This window comes from Annulohypoxylon truncatum (assembly GCF_022578515.1).
Source record: "Annulohypoxylon truncatum strain CBS 140777 unplaced genomic scaffold F4807scaffold_5, whole genome shotgun sequence".
NCBI classification, from domain to species: domain Eukaryota; kingdom Fungi; phylum Ascomycota; class Sordariomycetes; order Xylariales; family Hypoxylaceae; genus Annulohypoxylon; species Annulohypoxylon truncatum.
The window spans coordinates 381,289-403,034 of NW_025953791.1; the positions used below are offsets into that span (position 1 = coordinate 381,289).

Here is a 21,746-nt window from a genome sequence, read left to right on the forward strand (position 1 = left end):
GCGCGCAATGGGCTTGGCATTTTGCATGTGGGCTGAGTGGGTACTTGTAGGGAAAGTGAAAGTGCTGGTAAGTCAAGAAAGTTACAAGGAAGAAGCACGGAAGGTGCGAGGCAAGTGGGTAGTTTCTTTGGCCTACATCCACGATTGTCAAGTACATCCATACATGGGCATGGATGCTACTTGTAGCACCAGTAGCACGCAGTGCACTAGCATGTACTATGTACCAGTAGTACCAGCAGTACCCCATTGACCACCAATTTTAATATTTTGGTATATCTCTTGACATCTCCCCGACCATCGCGCCAAACTTCCTACTCCCTCCTTTAGCACTTTGTTCGACACCCTCTTCAACCTGGGTGCAGTGCCGAAAAAGTCGAGGGTTAGGAGATAGCTTTGCCGTTAGCTATCGACTCTTCTTTTTCTCGTCTCCAGTCTCATCTCATTACTCCCCTCCAGAGACTTGGATCACATCCTCCCTTTCTTGCTCTCTTTTAATAATAATAATCATAGTGTTTTCACACATTCCTGAGACGACCTCATTTTTCGTCTCGAGGGGGAATTTTATGTTTATAATAAAGAGGTACGTATGTATACTATCATATACAATTTCCCTTCCTACTTACATCCTACATTTTACATCCGCCCTCTCTTGAACACATATCCTGCCCGAAGATGCCTTGTCCACATCATGTTGCTTTGTATTTGCCTGGACTGTGACGCACATCTTTTTGACCGAAGTTGCCTTGGTATCTTGGCCTCTGGTATACTTACTCATCCGTGCCGTGCTATTCTCTCCGTGACTCGATGCGCGAATCTCTTCGTTCTGTCAAAGTGGCTTAACTACACTTTGCTGGTTTCCACGTGGAAATATGGTATCGAGATAACGAGTCAATAACCTTGAATTTCCCCTACGAGTCATTAGCATTTCCTTCTTCACTACACCACCTGTTTCACAGCCAGTTAGCTGCCTGACCCGCGGACATTGTAGATAGACTACTAGCACGCTTAGAATAAACTCACGTTTCAACTACCGGGACTAACACTACTCACTACAGTCTAAAAAGTTGTTGGGCTAGAGAGGCTCTTCGCAAAGACCTCTTCTAAATATAAGAATCGGACGACCCGAGATCTTAGGAGACCTTCGGCAGTCTTCCGAGATAAAAAACCGAGTTGTATCACAAATTCCTACCTCAAACTAACCCCCATGTCTCCCCAACGATAAAAAGGAAAGATGGATTCAGAAGACGGGGAGCTGTACATCAAGGTATGCTGATATCCAGTTGTATAATTGTCAAGATGCTGGGCTAATATTCAAAAGCGCCTGGCCGTCTATGTGCGAACGCACGAGAAGGCGCTGGCCAACGCCTTACAATTTCGAAGGTCGCCTGGCCCTCGGCATGGCCCTAGTCAAAGTGTTTCCTCGATACAGGTCCCGAATTCGCCGACTGCTTTGCCGGAACGTCCTGCTACCTCCGCCTCAGCCTCGGGCCCTCTCGCAGCTGCTTTATCACTCGGCTCGTTAAGTTTAACATCTAATAGTATTAAATCAGCGAGGCTGAGTCTTACGCCGCACCATCTATTCTACTTGTTGTCTCGCTTCGAAGAGTTGGGAATACATGTTGGGCCTATGAAAGTACGTTTGGAAAACCTACATGATACTTCGGCTGCGGCCAACTACGTATCATTCTTGAGTTCGTCTCAGCATACCAAGAGTCGAAGTTCCGATGCGATATCGATCCGTTCCGTATCCAGCATTCGAAGCGTTGTTTCAGGGATGTCTGCCCTGTGGAATGGCTTCGGAATAGGGTCAAGCATATCTGCCGCTCGGATGGAACGACAAAAAGCTGCTCTTCAAGCGGACATGAAGTACCTTTATTCAGCATTCACTAAGATACCATGCCTTCGACTCGCACCGGACTGGCGGACGAAGCTGATAAAAGGATATGAAGAATTCCCTTTTGACTCGGCAGTGCCACTATACGTTTTTAAGAACCTCCAGTCATTGGAGGTAAACGGTGTCGACTTCAGGCAGTTCTTTGGTTGGGACCGGGTGGCGGACCAGATTAGATCTCTGACCCTCAAGCGCGCCAACATCGAAGATCCCGCCGATATATTGATTGATATTGTATTAGATGATATGGACAAAAGGCGACGTCGCTCTGCGAAGGCGCAATCATCGCCTACCGGTACATACTCGCGCGCATCCCATCCGAGACGGAGTCCTACGGCCCCCTATGGGGGATCACATGGGTCTGGCAGTATGCTACCGCCGGAACTCCCGGGGCGTAGATACTCAGTTGCAGATATTCTTGTAGGGTCGATGAGCACCGAATCGACTGAAAGTACGTCGGCTCAGGATTCCCGCCGCCCGTCCGTCTCTAGGATCGAAACCGACGAGCCAAGGTCTAATAAATCCTCACGACCCAGGAGTCACTCTCCCAACCGCCCCGCCACTTCTCGTAACCACACGACCACTTCGAGAGGCTCTCATAAGGTTAAGCGTTCTGGATCCGGTAGTTCGCAATCAAGCTTATCCGACTCGTGGCATAACCCGAGGAATAGTGCTTCCAACCTACTGGCTATGGGTATAATCCCGCCCTCCAAGTGGCGATTTTTGAAACATCTAAGCTTAGCAGACAATTCTCTAACAGTAATACCCGCGGCCAGCCTTTCTCCCTTGGCCAACACCCTAGCTTCCCTGGATCTTTCTACAAACCTCTTCACGCAAATCCCTGATAGCCTAGCAACTCTCACCGCACTCCGTGCTCTGAACCTCTCACACTGCATGATAGATTCTCTCCACTCCCTGCTTCGCAATCCTCTACCAGCTATCAGTGCCTTAAACCTCCGAGCCAACCGCCTCCAATCGATCGCGGGGATCGAAAAGCTCTATCCGCTTGAAAGATTAGACCTAAGAGATAACCGTCTGACTGATCCAATGGAGCTCGCTCGCCTAACCGGAATTCCAGATATTCACGAAATATATGTCGAAGGCAATCCCTTTACTCGGTCTCATCGAGACTACAGAATCACCATCTTCAATCTTTTCCGCAAGACCCCTGGGTATACAGAAGATATAGTCATTGATGGTTCTGGACCGTCCATGTCTGAAAGGAGGTATCTCGTAGACCGCGTTGCTGTACCCGCCGCTGTCCCTGTAGTGAAGCCTCTCGTCCCGGAAATGCCCGCGGTAGATGTGAGCAAGCCAGCTATCATCCATGAGACTCCAAGAGAGCCTGCAGTCCTGCGCAAGGAGAGACCATCACGTCCTACCCCTAAGGCAGTCGCTAGCGAGATCAACACAACATCCACACGACGTCGACGTACCCCAAAACGTAGGATAGTTGATCTTGCTACTAACGATCGAGTTGGAGATACCCAACACCAAACAGCCAGCGTCGATAAGACTGTTGTTCCTGAACCCTCCCCAACAGTAATTGAGTCGGAAAATAGTTACCGTGTCTCTCAGCCTCCAGAGACACGGGACGTACCTGTCAGGGCGCTCTCCGATACAAAGCCTAACCGCACTTCCGACCCACCAGAGGTGCCGCGTATTAATACTAGTGCTGTCTTGCAGCCTCCGGTGTCCTTCATTAATCCAGAGACACCGGATATGTGGAAGGAAGCTCAAGATTGGAATGTCGGTGGCGAAATCTACCGACAAAAAATTGAAGAGCTACGAAACAAGGTTGGCAATGGTTATCTGAGCGTCCTTAACGAGGAGAGCTGGGAGTCATCTCGTCCGACATACGTTCCCGGAGACTTTAGTCCCACCTCAACGATACGGCCCAGCCCTGTTACACGTACTCCGAGTGCTCAGGCAATTCCTAGCGCTGGCTCTATGTGCTGACCAGAACATTCGTATGAATAGTCGTACTTTTCTTTCCGCCTTAGAAGCAGCCTTCTTTGGCATTATCACATACCCCTATCGTCGCTGTGGTTTTCGATATACCATTACCCATTGCAGGGTGTCAGTTTAGTCATGCCTGATGTCTTACGGAGCATAGCGTTTCGGCGTTCAACGGAAGGAATTCATGGTCTTTTGCATTGATCAGGTCTGTGATACCACCGCAGCTTAGGTTGTTTTTCAATGTTTCCTCGATACCGCGGGGGCGGTGGAGAGGATACTCTTTTATGAGTTCCGTCGATGCATAGGAAGAGGGACGCAGGTTCACTTGTAAAGAAAGATATTTCAGATCGAGTAAACCTTTAGACCGAACGCCTGAGATTGGAATGGATTAAGAGCATGGTTTTATGATATGGCTTGTTTTTCTCCTCTTTATATCCCTGTCCGCGATTCTTGATGGTTCATTTTTTGGTAGGCGTTTCGAGGTTAAGAGAAGCCGGATCCCATCGGCTGAGGAGGGTTTTTCGTTGTTCATATTTTTCCTGGACTCTTCCTCTTCATCCTCTTTTCCCCCTTCTCTGGCTCCTCTCTCATCGTGGTGGGGTCTCTCGGCATGGGAGTGCGCGTCCGTTTCTGCATTTCGAAAACCGGGGGGTGGCGGTTCATGATAAAGGGAGGGGTGGAGCGGATGGGGATGGTTAATGAAAAAACGTGCTTTTCCCGGCTGTCTTCCTGAAGATACTATCTCTACAACTTGCATTGTGACTGTTACTGTGACGTATGTTCCAAGTTGGTTATCGGTTATATTTCTCCATGCGTAGTTTGCAATCGGTACTGTAATGTCCTAAAATTGGAATCTCGTAGGGATTCATTATTACATACCTATGTATCCAGCGAATGCCCACACCACATCTTATCGGACGTGGTCATAAGAAATATGGGTAAGCTACCTACCGATTTGATGAATAGGTAAGATAGTTATAAGGTGGCCGCAGCGCAATAACATAGCATGTAGAGTATTGGGGCCTGCGAGCAGGTAGTTAGGGGTAGGTATCAATTCTTTGCCACGCACACCCATGTACGTACGGTGACTGTGTGTGAGGCTGCTAGGTACCCAAGATCCTGCGACATTGTATAGATGCTCATCGTAGGTAACTAGCGATGCTTCCCGGGGTAAGCAACGTAATGTGAGTCCACTGTTGCTGCGCCGCCAGGCTTCGTTGCTCAAGTGTCTTGACACGGCAGCTCACTACTCGCAACATGTGCCACACTGGATTATCATTAAATTTCAAGGACCCTAGAGTACTGTCACATATTTACAAGTTGCTCCGAATATGTCTGCGCCTCTAGTGGTGAACTTGAGGGTTAATGGTATAAAACAACAGCACCACAAATAAGTCGCACATTTGACCCCCAGGAAGATCATGCCAGAGTACTCGAATTGAATCTCCTACGAATATGTCAGGCAGCAAAGAGGAAGACCTTGAGGCTAGTTGATTGAGATATCTAGCCCCGCTAGGGGAGCGAGGGAGACCTAAGACGCCGTGGGTACCTGTGCAGCATATGGAGCCGCCTAACCGTCGTATATGAGGTCGACATGTTATGAATTTCCGCTGATTAAACTCAGAAGTACATATGTAAAATGTGATAGATGTACGGATCCTGTTCATCTAACCATGCAAGCTTATGTCCAACGCCACGCATTTAAAAGTCCGCATTCAATAGGGGAGTAAACTAAAGCTTTATATATACGAAGACATTCCTTGTTTCTGTGACGGCCTTAATAATAGTGTCTCGAGGGACAACTGCGTCCAATGATGAAGGCTGCTGAGATTAGTCCAAATAGTATGGCGTAGGTACTTCGGGTTCGTCATGTTGCGAGGTAGAAAGGTACTTGTTGCGCGAGATGTCCCCTTTAAAACAAGAATTGTGGAAGTTTTTATCAGATCTAATTTTGATCCAGTCCAGTTATCTAGCATGAAGCATCTAAGCTCATCATAGTGAAGGGGTAAGATATGCCCGCTGAGCCCCGTGCGACGTGCACCCAGTGTGTGATGGTTCCGATAGGACGGATACGTGATTATAATGAAGCCATCCTCCTAGAAGTAGACATGTATAGCTTTGACGACACTTGTAAGTAGGTCTATTGATCGTCGGTTTCCCCAGTCATATGCTTGGCACCCAATCTCATCGTGGAAAAGCCGTGTACATAGACCATATCATATCGGCTTATGGTAATGGTGGTAGGAAGCTAACGGGCTAAAAGCTGACCACAAATATGTGGTTTACAACATCCATTATAACTTGGCTTTGTGCGATGAGATGATGGACATATTATTCAACTACTTACTTATTCCTAAGGTTGAACTATTCTTTAATCCTAGATCTATTATTTACCAGGTCCCCAGGGGCTTCGTAAGCTGATGCGACCTGGATAACGTACAACGACGACTCGGGTTTCGGCGATCATAACAAGTACTCGGCGTCGGTTCGTTTATAAGTAGTCGGCTTGGAGAAGTGCACCACCAGAGAAGCTGTCCCGTGACAACAGCCCCTTATGACTGGTTTCTTCATGGAAATTGATTTGAGGGGAATCGGCGAAGAGAATTTCCTTTAGACGCAACTAATTTGCTCCCCAAGCTCCGCGAGTGACAACACATGGCTCTTCGCTTTTTACCGAGTCGCCTATCTCATCGGTCGGGCGTGAGAAGGTAAGCATCCAGATGCTCTCTGCAAAGTCAGTAAAATTATGCATAGCACTTAAATGTAGCAACACTTACGTACATATATTAACAATAAAAGGAAGGAAGATGTTATACGCAGAATCTGATTAGACGCAAACAGGATAGACCCTAGGTCTAAGAGGAACTTTTGAGGACTCCACATTTGGGATTGTCGCGGGATCGCTTCGACAAGACCGTCGTAGCAAATTTTTTATACCAACCAGATACCTACAATAATTCTTATGACCCTGAAAGAAAGCCTAAGCACATCGTAATATGATAATATTATATAATATAATTTTATGGACAGTGATCACATGCGCGCTGTATGTATAGGATGCCGTCTTGTCGAGTAGGATGAGAAAAAAAATCGGAAGCTGTGTAAAGGGGGATATTTTCGCAGATCCTGAACTGCCTTTCCGTGCAGCTTCTCTCGCACCAATGCAAAACTCTATCATAAGAAATCGTTGTCGCTGTCGGTGGGAAAGACCCAAACTTCTTAAACACGCTGGTCTCGATGATATATGTCCAAAAATGAGTTTCATTAAACATTCGCCCTATTGCACGGTACATGAAAATTTGGGCAAATATAATCAGCATAACTCCTTAACCAGAAGTTTTGAGAATAAAATGCAGCGAATCCTTGATGATTAACAAGGACGAGAGATGAGTATGCATCGTGACCTCATATAGCAGGTAGCATGCGGCGTGGGCCGTAAGCCCAACGTAGCCGCCGGTCTCGAGGCCGATATTCTGCCCAACGGAGCGCATCTCGGTTTGCGGACCCAATGGGTTCCTAGAAAGCAAAAGGCAATATTAATCACTTCTATAGACTAGTGAGTTAGCGGGATCTCGAAAAACAATTCCCACTAGAGCAATCCAAAGGATTGATTTCCTAGGTAATTAGATTGAGTTGACCAATAAGCGAAATCTGGTCAGTATAGTCAAGATCGACCGCCTAAGGCTCAAGATAGATCTCATATAGGCACTCAACCATTGCGATCTTGCCATATAGGTAAGCACCAAGGGCTGGGCTGAAGCGCAGGTTGGATTGGTTTGATGGCGCGATTGCTTAGGATGACGAAAGGGGCCAAGCTACCACGAAGGGGTATGGGAATGCATGCAGACCCGGTATGACGGCATTTGCGAAATGTTTGATGGGGGAAAGGTCTAGATCGTCAGGAACAGCATTTGGAAACAAGGGCGCTACCGAATTAGCAGATTGGCTATGACTTGGTAAACTCGGTGTTCGCCCGGTAGGGCTGAATCTAGAATCTAGAAATAGAAAGCTACCCCTTGGTCTGATGGGCCAATGTGTGAGACCCCACCCCTTTTTGGAATGTGTGTCTGTGTCTGATTGGTGCGCAGAATTGTAGATGTCTTCTCGAGGAGGACAATGCCTGACTAGTTATTTTGTCGAACAGTAGCAGATCTCCTGTTCCTTTCGCAAACAATTTCATGACCCAATTGATAAGAAGATTGATAGTGGAAAACAGATATTTAAAAATATCAACATATATGAGTCATTCTTCTTAGGTATTTGTACCTTACAGGTCGAGTCATCGCAACGGTAGGTGTGGTTTGCGATGGTTAAATATATTTCAAAGATTGAAAGCGCACATGACATAGACCCATCTGAGCGAACAGTGATAAAAGTGGAGACCACATACGCAATATTACTGGCCGATCCAAACATTCGGGGATGTTACGACTAAGAATGGTCCGGGGTGGGGAGGGGCTATCTTACGCTTATGTAATTGTGGCGCGTTAAACTTTTCCTTTTAGGGGCTAGGGCCGACTTCTCCAGCCGACTTCAACAGCGCGTCCTGACTACTTTTCGACCTTTCTCAACCACTTCTCCTCAACCTCGACTGTAGAAAACGATAATTTTCGTCGAGCAAAAAGCACCCCGATCTTCCCAGTGTTTTTGCGAACCATTTGCCATATCGGAGTGATACTTCTCAAATGCCTGTTTGCCGACTTGATCCGCATGATAATCCCCCTCGCCTGCTACTTGCGACGCGCTGATTAGGGCCACCTTATCACCATATTATTCACTCTATAAATCATCCGAATACCCGAGGAACGATGGCGCCTAGCCCGAGGACACCAAGGCAATCTGCCCTCTCACGCCCGCGCGGCCGACCGAAAGGTTCTATTAACACTGTGCGACGCGTCCGAGACGGCAGCATCGTAGCCGCCACTGAGCCGCCCTCGAAGCGACGACGATATACGACTAATGGTCCTGGAAGTGCCAGTCGATTCGCTGATCAGGCAGGCAACGAAAATGGTGATTCAGCCATCGCGACGACTAGCCGCTCGAGAGCGCGCCACAGTTCTCAGAACGGTGCGGCATCCCCCGCTATCTACCCCAGGCGCGAACGAAGCACCCGAACCCGGCACACAACCCGAATTCAGCCAGACGACGAGATGCAGATTAGTTCTGCAGCCGCAGTAGCTGCCGTCGTACAGAGCGAGGGATACAAACCCAGAGAAGAGCGCGGGTGGGAAGAATTCCACCCGAACCTTGATATAGATGGCACTTTCATGATGTTTCATGCCGAAGATGTCGATGGAACCGCCAAGCCAGTTCCAGAGACACCATCAGCTAAGATAACTGGCATGGATAATAACGATGTTGGTACTCCGTCGAAGGATCCCAATGCCGCGGCTGCTTCTCTCTTGAGTGCACCCAATGCCACGGTCAACACTGCTGTAACTCCAAGTGCCCCATCTACAACTCCAAGACGACGTGGTGGTCGACTACCACGAGGAGAGTCCCTATACGCCATCCGTGGGGATCAACAGATTCCCCCAAATACACCAACCCCGCTTCCCATCCACGGTCAGAATAACAAGGAGAAACTCGATCTTAAGCAGCCGTCGTATCGGAAAACGGACCGCATATTGCTTTTTGAGAGCAAGACGTTCGGTCAGGCTCGATATGTCGACAAGGCAATGATGAATGTCGGATACCAAGAGAGCGATAACTTCATTCGACCGGATAGGAAATTGATCAAGGCGAGTGATGCAAACATCGAAGATGAAGCGGATCAGGCCGCTATTGTCAAAATCGATGCGGAGCCGATGCCTCAGCCAACTAACAGTTTAGGCCGCGTCGAATATGACATGGATGAACAAGATGATATGTGGCTAGAGGCGTATAATACGCATAGAAAGTCGCAGGGCTGGAATCCGGTCACTCGTGAGGTTTTCGAGATCACCATCACGAAGATTGAGAAGGAGTGGCACGCGTTGGAAAAGAGAATTCCAAAGCCCAATCCAAAACCGCCACAGACTCATCGACCTCGATCTAGTTCAGCTGCGGCTGTTAATGGCGAGCCGCAAGCGGGCGAAGAACAGGATAGCAAGTGCGCAATTTGCGACGATGGAGATTGCGAGAACACGAACGCAATTGTGTTTTGTGACGGATGTGATCTTGCGGTCCACCAAGAGTGCTATGGAGTTCCATTTATTCCGGAGGGTCAATGGCTTTGTCGGAAGTGCCAGCTTATTGGCCGTGGTATCCCGGTCAGTTCCTCTAGTCCCGCTCTATTCGAGAACCCCCGTGCTAACATCACCCAGACTTGCATTTTCTGCCCCAACTCTGATGGTGCTTTCAAACAGACGAATTCCTCGAAATGGGCACATTTGCTCTGCGCCATGTGGATTCCAGAGGTGACATTGGGCAACCACACCTTTATGGAGCCGGTCATGGACGTGGATAAGGTCCCGAAGAGCCGCTGGAAGTTAACCTGTTACATCTGCAACCAGCAGATGGGTGCCTGCATACAATGTGGTAACAAAGTATGCTATCAGGCCTTCCATGTGACATGTGCCCGACGAGCCCGTCTGTTCCTGAAAATGAAGAATAGCTCGGGAGCTTTGGATGTTCTTGATGGGAGCACGAATCTGAAAGCGCTTTGCGATAAACATTGTCCTTCCGAATATGCCAAGGAAAACGACGTAGTTCGGGCTACTAAGAGGGCCAAGAAGTTCTACAAGAAGACGATGAAGGATCGCATATGGGCTAATAGTCAGGCCAAAGCCATGACTATTGCGGCGTCGCACCGGAATGCGATAACTGAACATCCACCGGACGAATCCCAAATGACCGGGGCTAAACTTTCAGCCGTCCTTGGGGATAAGAAAGGACAGGCTGGAAAATCAATATGGAAGCTACCGTCCGGAGCTCCTGTGATACCCCAGGCCGTTTTCGAGAATGTTGAAGCTTCTCTGCAGCGCTTCAACTTCCTTAAGCGTAAGGAATTCGCGAGCGATGCTTGTCGCTATTGGACGTTGAAGCGTGAGATGCGTCGTGGTGCTGCACTACTCAAGCGCTTACAGCTGCAAATGGAATCATTTTCTTCTATGGAGCTCACTCGACGTAACTTCGCAGCCATGGGTCCTTCCGGTAAGGCTCGGCTGTCAAGACGAATCGAATTTGCACATACCCTCATCGAGGATCTAGAGCAGCTCAAGGCCCTATCGGAGTCAATAGTCCGGAGAGAGCAGAGCAAACTCGAAGCTGCAGAGATGGAACAAGAATTCGTCGATACGTGCTACTTTCCTGTTCATAAGATGCTTCCTCCTATCGTGGAGAAAGCTATTGCGTAAGTCGACGAGAAGGCGGCAATAGTTATCACGATGCTAACTATATCATTAGGCTAGATAAGAACCTTTTCCACGAAGGCCTTCTGAAGCTTTCCAACCGAATAGATGAACGATTCTACACTACGACCTTGACTTTTACTCATGACCTCTGCGAGGTAATCAATGTCGGGATCAACACTGAACCTAAGCCTCAGTCTGAGTCACAACAGAAAACTGGTCTTATCGTCCCAACCGTGTCCAAGTCTGACTTTTCTGATTTTCGAGATCGGAAGAAGCTGGGTAAAAGAATTCTTAAGTCGATTCAACCACAGCTGGAGACGGCACTTCGTCTCGAGTCAGAAGCAGCCCACAAGTCATTTGAAACGATGCGACAAGAACTAGAGTCCATGATGGAAGCTAGCCTAGAATTACGGCAGCAATTCCTTAATCAGGGCAGCGGGGAATCTGAGCGAAGTAGAGATGTTATCATGGTTGATTCGTCGGCCCCAGAGATCACTGTTGGCGGCGAAGCGGACGGTCCTGCTGCCATTGGGGAAACCTCGGGGGATGTGCCTATGACTGGAATGAGTATTGCAGGTGGTAATGGCAATATCGAAGTCAACACATCTGGCTTGGATGGAGACGAGATGGATGGCGTTGAATCGACCACCAAAACCTTGTCTTTTCGAGAAGCGCCAGTAACCGAAAGCAAACCAGAAGCACTGTCAGTTGATGGCGCACAAGCGATAGACACTCCACCAGCGACAAATGGTTATGTGGGCGCAGCGCCTTCATTGCAACCCGCGCCTCCTACACCTCCTCAATCCAACGGGAGTTTAGGACACCAACCCACCGATCCGCTCACTGATGGCGGAGTTGTGTGGTATCTACATGACTTCGAACCCGAGGGCACCTCCGCTATTCAGGAGCAGTGGCAGGGAAGAGATGCTGTCCGCAGCCTTAGCGAGGAGCTCTCCGAGATTGATGAAGATGAGCTGAAGGGCCTCGGCGTCGAGATCAACGAGGATAGTATCACGGCATCTCCGGCAAACACCACCGAGACGGCAGAGCCAGCCCCTACCGGAATCGTCAGTCCTACGAAGAAGACGACGACTAAAGCAAGGAAACGTAAGGCGCCTGCTAGAAGACGGTAATGCGGAGGGCTCTTAATAATGTATTCATAAATCGTACTCTAATTCGCACTTTCTGACTTTTTTTTTAATCCTCCCATATACTGTACTTACAGACTCAAGAACCGGCTCAGGCCGGGTTCGCTCAAGTTTATTCTATCGGCTATTGTTTTTTACGCAGCACAATTCACGAGACGGGTTCTAGGGAGGTCGAATGGCTATATACTTCGGAGTTAGAAGGAGTCGGCGCGACTTTTCACCAGACTTGCAAGTCTTGTTAATTGAGAGGCTATTTGCTAGGTATGAAAGGCGTAAGGGAAACGGTCGGGTTATCGGTGTGCGTGCGTGCGTATGGTCACTCTTATCTGAGGTTCTTCCGGGCTCGTCGCTTAGTTCATTACGGCGGCTTTTACTATGTGTGTTGTGAGAGGAGCCCTTCTAAGAGACTTAGTTCAAGTTCCTAGATTCTTAACAATCGGTTCCTTATTCATGGGAGTTTTTATCTCGAAGTAACTAGGAGTGATGTGACTAGATGAGGTGGCTTAGCAAGTGAATGCATGCTTTACTCGTAGGCGTAAGTGGTTTCCATACAAAAATGGCTACAACCTAGCAGGTGCTGTAAGAACCAGTGACGACCCAGTCACGCTACGTGGGCTCAAGCTACATCGCGGCTACAAGTCGAAATCGATCGGGGGAGGGAAGTTATGCTAGATACAGACAATGCGAGACGAGCGTTTAATAGGGGTCATCCAAGCTGGTGTGGGCAAATAGATATCGTAGATGGTGATGTAAACTTATCGCTCCCAGTACCAGACCGTCAGGAATCTACCTATCAAATAGCCTATTTTTGACTCGCATGTAAATAAGGATATACATTGACTAGGATTTCGACCTGTGAATGGCGTTTCCTCTGTACAGAGTTACATTAACACCACAGCTTTATGTGTGAGCCTTCAAAGACATCCACTCCAAGGTAAGTAAGTTCCTACATACCTAGAGTTCCTACCCAGAGTTCCTAGACCAATAGGTGTTTCACATCTTTGAAAGAGGTACCTACCTAGGTAGGCAGGTAGTTAGGTAGAGGTAGTTCCTTCCTTAAGGTGCCAGTGTGAATATTTTGGCCAGAGCTAAAGTTTGCAATCATCCTATCTGTACTCGTAGGTACATAAGCTATAAACTATTATTAGGAAGTTTTTTGCATCTCCCGGTGTAGTGCCGTATATCTGGAGCGGTACAAAGGTCTCGTGGTCTAAAGGCTATGATTTCTCGTTTACAGTGGACTCTTACTTCTGTAAGTCCCGAGAAGGTTCCGTGTTCGATCCACGGCGTGACCAATTTTTTTCTTGCCTATGTATGTAGAATGTTGTTTGGGAATTGAGAGACGTAGTAATTCTATAATTTAATAAGGCTGGTTACGTTCGGCGAATAGCATGATAGGTATATTTACAAGGGAACAGAAGGGAGATGTAAGAGATATTCTATGAGGAGCACATCAAGTGTACCCTCACAAGTTGATGAGATGGAAGTAGCAGCAACTACATATTACTTCGTAACCTCTTAACTTCTGTCTCATATATCGGGTATGATACCGGGTTTGCATAAAGCAGGTTAGACCCCCATTAAGAGTTGGACGGGAAGCAGAATATATCACCCCTACCTTTAGCAATTAATACATACCTATATAGATATAATACTATGGACCACAATTTGGTAACAGTAACTGTTCTCTAGGATATATGGTGAGACGAAAAAGCAAAAATAAGAATCATGATCCCGGAGAGGATTGAACTCTCAACCTTCGCATTTACACAATATCTCCTATAAATGATAATATTAGTACGACGCTCTAACCAATCGAGCTATGGGACCCTCATAGGCGATGCGGTACGCCTTGTAGGTGAGCTACGCAGTGTATAGCCACCTATAACTACGATACCTATGGGAGTAGATGGTGATTGAATTAAGTCATTTGCCTACCTCCCCCTCCCTTAAGCATCTTTCATACAAGAATAGAGGTGGATGTTTGCTTGGAATGACGGTTCATGATGTTAAATGGCAAGCTAGAGCAGCATTTTCCAATGATTGCTCGCTAACTTTGCCTCTGCTGTGAGTTTCAGAATTGAGGTAGAAAGGCGGGACTTCGTGGTTATTAGAAGGCCTTTTCATTCTTTCTGTAACCCCTTGAGAACCTATCAGAGAATAACTCCTACCTCCGAGAGATAGGTGGTGGAAGAATATCTATCACGGAAGCTCCATGAAAGAAAGGGGTCACCGCCTAGGGGGCTACATCGACATAGGTAATGGGCACTTTCGTTTGTACATGTTTCATAGACAATAGGAGGCACGCATTAACATTCACTCGAAATGTAAAATATATATGTGAATAGGTACATACAGTAAATTTCATCTTAGATAGTCGGGTATTATAAACGAACCTAGTATTATGTCCACTAAGGGAGAGGCTGTAGGCGCATAATCTAGGCAAGTTAACAGGGCCTCGATGAAGTATTATCTAAAACTAAAACAAGCAAGAGAAACTAGAGAAGCCTACTGCATACTTCAATGCGACGATTGACCTAATAATAAAGAAATATTTCCAATCAATTAGGGAAAACGCTGCCCATCGCAAGGCTTAAGTATGTTGATGCTTCCCCCTTGGTGACTAATAGAAGTTTAGGTAGGTATGTGTCTCTCTCCTACATCCGTTATTATTGGGATTGGCCCGACAATACTGCTCCCAAAAGAGTCGGAGAATCCTTAAAATCGTCCTTTGGAAATCCTCACTGACGTACTGTACGGACACTTCTCTCCAAGATACCATTAAACCCTAACTCATGTCACATAGTCCCTTCATGTGCTGATTGTCAAAGCCCTTGAAAATTCAATCATATTGTTTCTTATTAGCACTAGCACCTATGATAGTGATTTGGCCGCTCTACTGGTTCCCATACGGTACCTGCTCCTCGAGTAGATATAGGTGGTTCTCATATGGCAGGAGTACGGTCGATGCTATTTCCGTCAGCGAGACCATCTCCATCGCCATTCGAAACGGAATATCGAAGAAGGGTTTGACATTGAGAACGTCACTCCGCGCCTTGATAACCAGGCATCCCTTAACATTGAACATCCAGAATACACAGGTGTGTGTTTCATCATAGAACAGGTAGCTAGGCAGGTAAGAGGAATGAGATAATAAATTTCATTTCCAGGCATCAAGCACCCCCTTCTTTCATTGAAACAGCTGGTCTTTCTGGCCCAAAATGATCATGACATATTTGTGGGAGGCCCGCTCTGGATGCTTGGAGAAGCTTTGGTACTCGTACCGGAATGACCGGATCCCCTAGACGGAGGTACATCGGGTTCTGTTCTGATCGCTCAGTTTCCCCCCAATTCGCAAGCTCTAGCTGGAGTAAGTTTAGTCCTCATTCGAAAGAATACTCGGAATGGTCATATGTCACAGTGTGATGACCGATTCAGTCTCTTACCGAAGACTAGAGCGTGATATTATGAGACATGATGTTTGGTTTGGTTCGCTAGACGCCGGAAAAGAGGTGTTATTCATAGTCGCGCTCTAAACTATGCATCTCAGGTAGGTATAGACAGTGGCAGAAAGGCTACTTCTTGGTAGGGCTATGAGGATCGCCGCCTCGACCTGTTTTGGCGACCTTGCTAACATGTTTTCCACATGTCGGTGAGTGGAACTAGGCGGCGGCATATCCCAACGCATACCTTATTAGGTATTTGGCATTATAAGGGTTGTTGGTGGATAATCTTCGTCCACTATCTCTCGAGAGTGGAGGATAGGAAAATATTTATTAGGTAGGGAACCGTGACTTACGGAGTTTAAGCGAATGTTTAATTTCATTTGCTGATATCTTCTATCTTGACGCGGCGGTTGTACTAGGCATGACAAGACGGAAGATGGTGAATTATCGATAGCCGAAATTGATTCGCTTCTGCGAGCATTTATTAAATCCCCAGACGGTAGGGAACCTACAACGTGTCATCCAGTAACCCTAGGTTGGCATACTGTAGATGTAAGTTCCAATGTTCCAACTACATCTGGCTGATCCCTAAGATGGGAAAGTGACATCAAACCCATTCTCGGCGACTTCTAAGGGTTGATAAACTTCATGTCATCGTAGTGATGACACGCTTCTAACCGGGGAAATGGGAGCGGTTGAGTCGAATTTTACGTTACCCGGTCTGCCGGTTCTCCGTTACCTCGGTTGGGTGCTGATTTGCGAGAATTACAACTCGGTTTGCTTCGCGGGTAAGTATGTCATTGATTAGCACCTTGTCTTCTCTGCGCAATATCTGTGTAAAGTCCCTCTATCGCGGCTCGGTGTCTAAGAGGTTGCTTCATCAAAAAGCTGACGTCACCGTGGCACTTCCGACTCGGATTCAAGATGTCTGTGCACATTCGGTGATAGCTGAGTCATCATACTGGTTAGGGACATGACCAATCAACAATACCGTGACGAACCTACAACGGTAACATACCTAGGTACTTAAGGCTGACGGTATCTTGCGTCCGGGCCGTAATCATGTGACCTGATCGTGGGAAAGCTTCTTAAGTGACCAAGTTGTAGCAGTCAAATATAGCAACGCGTCGTGCTGTGAAGGTGTTGGTTCTCGAACTCAGCTACAATATGCACACACTGCGGGCTCGCCGTAGGCGTAGCTTGAAAGTGGTAACAAACTGAATACCTAGTTACGGCTGTGGGCTGTTGTACGAGCGATTCTCCTCGCTTATAAATCAGCCACCACTTGACGACAGCGCTGCAAGTAATGCTGTAGTTTGCGATATGTCCTGGTGGCGGTTTCGGTTCCAGACGAGGCAGCCGGTGCGGAATATTAGTTAGCCACAGGTGGCCGAGAGGATGAATGAGATAATATAGTTGGCGTCGTTGAGGGGGTTTGATTCTATAATCCCTTATCCCTAATAGACAAGAAACGAAGAACAAGAAGCGAGAAACACAGAGCCGAATGGCTGGTACGGCCCAAAATGTTGACCCGCCATACTTCCACAAAGGGGTTCAAATCGCCGAACCGAAACATAGACGTTGTGTCTGGGAAACGACCTCGCCAATGTCAGCAAGGCAATGAACTGGGGCACCGTTAAAACCTACGAATTACTTACTTCGACGTTTGCTGTTGGGATTAGATATCTTTTGCCCACCTGCTTATACGGGTATCCACGCAACCACGTCATTAACCCCTGAATGCATGCACGAATTGACCGAAAGCTGTTTATACCTCCTAAAAATTTGAAATTGCAGCGTGGTGGTCGTAGTCGATGCTGCGGCCGACTTGGGAAGGAGAAACGAAAAGAGATTCTTACATAGAACTCAATAGGCATCATCAAAGTGCCGTACGGCTGTTGTCCTTGGCAGTTTGAAGTTTAGCCAAACCGTCAAATCTGGGGGAAAATCATACCTCCGCCAGCTATGCAGTAACGTTGCGTACATATCATAGAAGCCGTGATGCTTCGGTGCACGATCTCTAATGACAAAAATGACAAGATTGATATAAGTTAAACGAGACACCACTGGAGTGGGTTAAGAAAATCGCGGGTATACCGAAGGCTTCTTAAGTGGGAGACAAAGCGGTGCCTAGTCTTGTCTGCGGGAGGTGACAAGCCCCCTTTTCCGAACACCGTGTTGAACTCCCGGTGGGCAACCAAAAACTTAATAAATGCGTGGCTCTATGGAATAACCGCCAGATAAGCGTCTGAAACTTTTAAACGACATGAAGCTAGTAGTTTGTAAGAGAAGGTATAAAAGACGGATTAATGGGAGACGCGGCGACGCGTGTCTGGAGTATACCTGAAGATCTGAACTTTTTAGTATCACAAGCTAATCTTCTTCTCATTCAAGAACGTAAAATAGGCGATATGTATGAGTATGGAGTGAATGTAAAATGAGCCAGTCAAACGAAGCGGAGTGAGACCAAGGGAATGAGACCAAAGGTTTAGGCATTGCCATACGTATGTAGGTAAGGTAGGGTTGGAACACAAGTCGGCTCGTGGGAGGTGGGAGGGTTAGGTTAGGGTATCGTGACTAAATAGATAGGTTGGGGGCTCGGGCATACTGAAGAAAAGGATCGCTCGGAGTTGCAATGACAAGAGACAGAATAGAGAGAAGGGAAATTGGGGCAATATATAAAGTCTGGGAAACGTTGGAGTTGGTTTAATATTAAATGGTTGACGAGAGAGTTAGGTTCAGAATGTTTGATATTGAATGCACTGCACTGCACCTGCCAGCAGTTTACGACGCTAAGGTACCCTGGACGGTACTAGTGAGGTGGTACCTTTTGAGATAGCGCCTAGGAGCGCAGACATTCGATCAAATGTACCGGGCGGTTGCCGGGTATGCGTCCAGCGTCGAACCTGGTTGGACACATAATATGTAGCCGTACCTTTCAGATTGTACCTTCCTTGCTTTTCAGCGCGTTGGTAATTGCTATTTAAGATAGATACCCAAGTACCATTGGGTACGGATTTCTCGATTGTCCCTAGCGCATTTAGCTTGCACCGCCTCAAACTCGCCAATCAGAATCTCAAATCTGAAACCCCACCTGCTCACCTGCCTAGCACTCTAGCATTCTTTCTTCCCTTAGACCTACAAGATACGACCGTATTGACACTCGAGCCCCCCTTAGTCTGGCCGGTCTGTTCCTTCTCCCAGACGTCTCCCAGCTGGGTTCAGCAGCTCTAGTTCGTTTAGTCCTCTAAATTCCCTGAAAGTTTAGGTATTTCAGGTATCGAAGAGCACCAGGGCATTTTCATACACGCCCAAGACTTTTTTTTTCAATGCTGCTAGATGCACTCCACTTTCAGGACTCTAACAATAGTAGACTCTGCTGCTGGCGGATTTGATTGAGCCGGATTGGATTCTTCTGACGTTTCCATCGGCTTTGACCCTTTTTCATCTCCTTCCCTCTCTTCCAATTTTTTTTCTTGTCCAGACCACCCCGCGACAACGGCGACGCATTCCGTTACATTTATTTTTTCCCCAACGACGAATTCTAGTTGCCTATTGTATTTTTGCGGTCTGCATAAACTACTTACGGTGACCTGCGAGAGAGGACAATTCTTGTTCTCCTTCACATTCACATTCACATTTTACATCCACGACTGAGAAAAAAAGACGATCCGGTTTTCCGCATTGTTTTGAAACTCGCACCGCCAACGCCCCGTCAAGACACCTGTTGGTTCGGGTAGTCTCCATTATCGTACGGTACCTATACTTTTTTCACAATCGCCTCCGGCTGTCAATTAGAACACCTGGAGTTGCGCGCTTTGTGCAATTGTACCAACAAAAATAAACAGGCCGTGCAGCCATTATTACGACACTCCTCGACAATTTATCCATCGCGACGAACGACATTTATTGTCAACTCCCTCTTCCTAAATCCTTCCCATCACAAGACGCCACCCCTCTTCATCTTCCTACGACCTTTGATACGCACCACTGGCGAAGCATCGCGTCCACCTAAAACAGGACCGATTAATAACAATACGGGTATTTTGAATTACGACTCCTCCCCTTCACCAGAACGGCACAACGACGACTCAAAATAGAAAATTACCTATCCTCTATTTTCATCCGGCCGACCGACTTCGATTCCTCTACGAAGCATCAACGGGACTATTTTTCGCAGCCACGCAAGGCGCATAACAAGTAGGAGACGAAGCACTCTCGGTTTCATATCGAGATTGCAAAAAAAGATTTTGATAGCAAAGTAAAGGATCACCACCGGACTCTTTGTACCTGAATTTAGCAGGGATTTTTAAGCTTTCTCTTTAGAAAGCTCCGTCACTGGTTGGGATCACTTCATCGTGAGTTTTTTCCTCTCCCTTTTTTGGGGTTTTGGTTTTTGATAATCCACCGCGGCCCCTCTTCCCCACTCTCCTTGTCGTCACCTCAGCTCTAACCCGTCGTATTTCTGTACCTGCTGTACCTTCTCTACCAAGATCTCCCCATCTTATCGACCCCAAACCGTCTAGTTTCCTCCCTCTTTGTTCCATGTCTCAATAATTATCCTTGTTTGCTAATACATCGAGGTACGAGTAGGCCTAGGAAGTGCATCATTCTCTAATATCGGGCTCCACCGTATTTCCCTAGATCCCGGTCCTCTACAACCCTAGGGCCCTGATCTCTCACAACTTCGAGTTTCGCGGCCAACTACCTGGCAGGTCAGGAACCTACAATGGCGGACCAGCACGACGTTGACTTAGACTCTATCATCGACCGCCTCCTGGAGGTGCGCGGTAGCAGACCTGGAAAGCAAGTCCAGCTTTTGGAGACCGAGATCCGATATCTCTGCACGAAAGCTAGAGAGATCTTCATCAGCCAGCCAATCTTACTCGAGCTGGAAGCTCCTATTAAGGTATGCAAATCCCCTGCCCATAATACAATGGACCCTCCATTTGGTGGAAATCGAAATCGAGCCACTGACATTTTTTGCTTTTTTTTCCTACTCTCCAGATCTGCGGTGATATCCACGGTCAATACTATGACCTCCTACGCCTCTTCGAATATGGTGGCTTCCCACCAGAGGCAAACTATCTCTTCCTCGGCGACTACGTAGATCGTGGCAAGCAGTCGCTCGAGACTATCTGCCTTCTACTCGCATACAAGATCAAGTACCCCGAGAACTTCTTCATCCTAAGAGGTAACCACGAGTGTGCGTCCATCAACCGTATCTATGGTTTCTACGACGAATGCAAGCGCCGTTACAACATCAAGCTGTGGAAGACATTCACCGACTGCTTCAACTGCCTGCCCATCGCTGCTATTATTGACGAGAAGATCTTCACTATGCACGGCGGCCTAAGTCCGGATCTCAACTCGATGGAGCAGATCCGTCGAGTCATGCGCCCTACCGACGTAAGATATCACCCTCCCCGACCGATATCGTTTTTGTTCTGCCAGCACTGGCTCGAGTTAATACTAACTTAATCGCATCAGATTCCCGACTGTGGCCTGCTCTGCGATCTATTATGGTCCGATCCCGATAAGGACATCACAGGCTGGAGCGAGAACGATCGTGGCGTGTCATTCACCTTCGGTCCCGACGTTGTTTCTCGGTTCCTACAAAAACACGACATGGATCTGATCTGTCGTGCTCACCAGGTTGTGGAAGACGGTTACGAGTTCTTCTCGAAGCGACAGCTAGTTACCCTGTTCAGCGCGCCCAATTACTGCGGTGAATTCGACAACGCTGGTGCTATGATGAGTGTCGACGAGAGCCTGTTATGTTCCTTCCAGGTTTGTTTCCCCCTACCTCCTACATCGTATGTGCGGCATTGAACTCTCGACTAACGGTGCTCCGCTTCATAGATTCTCAAACCTGCTGAGAAGAAACAAAAGTACGTCCATGGCGGCCTCGGAGGCAGCGGTTTCGCATCTCCAAGAAAGCAATCATCCAAGTCTTGAGCAGAAAGAG

General features: G+C 47.4%; 3 protein-coding genes and 2 non-coding genes across 5 annotated transcripts; 4 read left to right on the plus strand and 1 right to left on the minus strand.

Moving 5' to 3' along the window:
- Positions 1 to 1,231: 1,231 nt before the first annotated feature.
- Positions 1,232 to 3,850, plus strand: F4807DRAFT_450097 (uncharacterized protein; the record flags this gene model as incomplete). Its single annotated transcript, XM_048000091.1, has 2 exons — positions 1,232 to 1,264; positions 1,319 to 3,850. The coding sequence occupies 2 exons, from the start codon at positions 1,232 to 1,234 to the stop codon at positions 3,848 to 3,850; spliced, it is 2,565 nt and encodes an 854-aa protein (XP_047857480.1).
- A 4,548-nt stretch (positions 3,851 to 8,398) lies between these two features.
- On the plus strand, positions 8,399 to 12,783 carry F4807DRAFT_412237 (bromodomain and PHD finger-containing protein). Its single transcript, XM_047996772.1, has 3 exons — positions 8,399 to 10,101; positions 10,156 to 11,183; positions 11,237 to 12,783. The coding sequence occupies exons 1-3, from the start codon at positions 8,659 to 8,661 to the stop codon at positions 12,315 to 12,317; spliced, it is 3,552 nt and encodes a 1,183-aa protein (XP_047857481.1). The 5' UTR covers positions 8,399 to 8,658; the 3' UTR covers positions 12,318 to 12,783.
- A 748-nt stretch (positions 12,784 to 13,531) lies between these two features.
- F4807DRAFT_t27 lies at positions 13,532 to 13,627 on the plus strand. The gene has a single exon. It is a non-coding gene; the product is annotated as a tRNA-Val (tRNA).
- A 434-nt stretch (positions 13,628 to 14,061) lies between these two features.
- On the minus strand, positions 14,062 to 14,162 carry F4807DRAFT_t31. Its single transcript has one exon. It is a non-coding gene; the product is annotated as a tRNA-Ile (tRNA).
- A 6,345-nt stretch (positions 14,163 to 20,507) lies between these two features.
- Positions 20,508 to 21,736, plus strand: F4807DRAFT_457047 (Serine/threonine-protein phosphatase PP1; the record flags this gene model as incomplete). The annotated part of the gene is made up of 4 exons (XM_048000977.1): positions 20,508 to 20,687; positions 20,786 to 21,187; positions 21,269 to 21,568; positions 21,641 to 21,736. The coding sequence occupies 4 exons, from the start codon at positions 20,508 to 20,510 to the stop codon at positions 21,734 to 21,736; spliced, it is 978 nt and encodes a 325-aa protein (XP_047857482.1).
- Between the last annotated feature and the right edge of the window lie 10 nt (positions 21,737 to 21,746).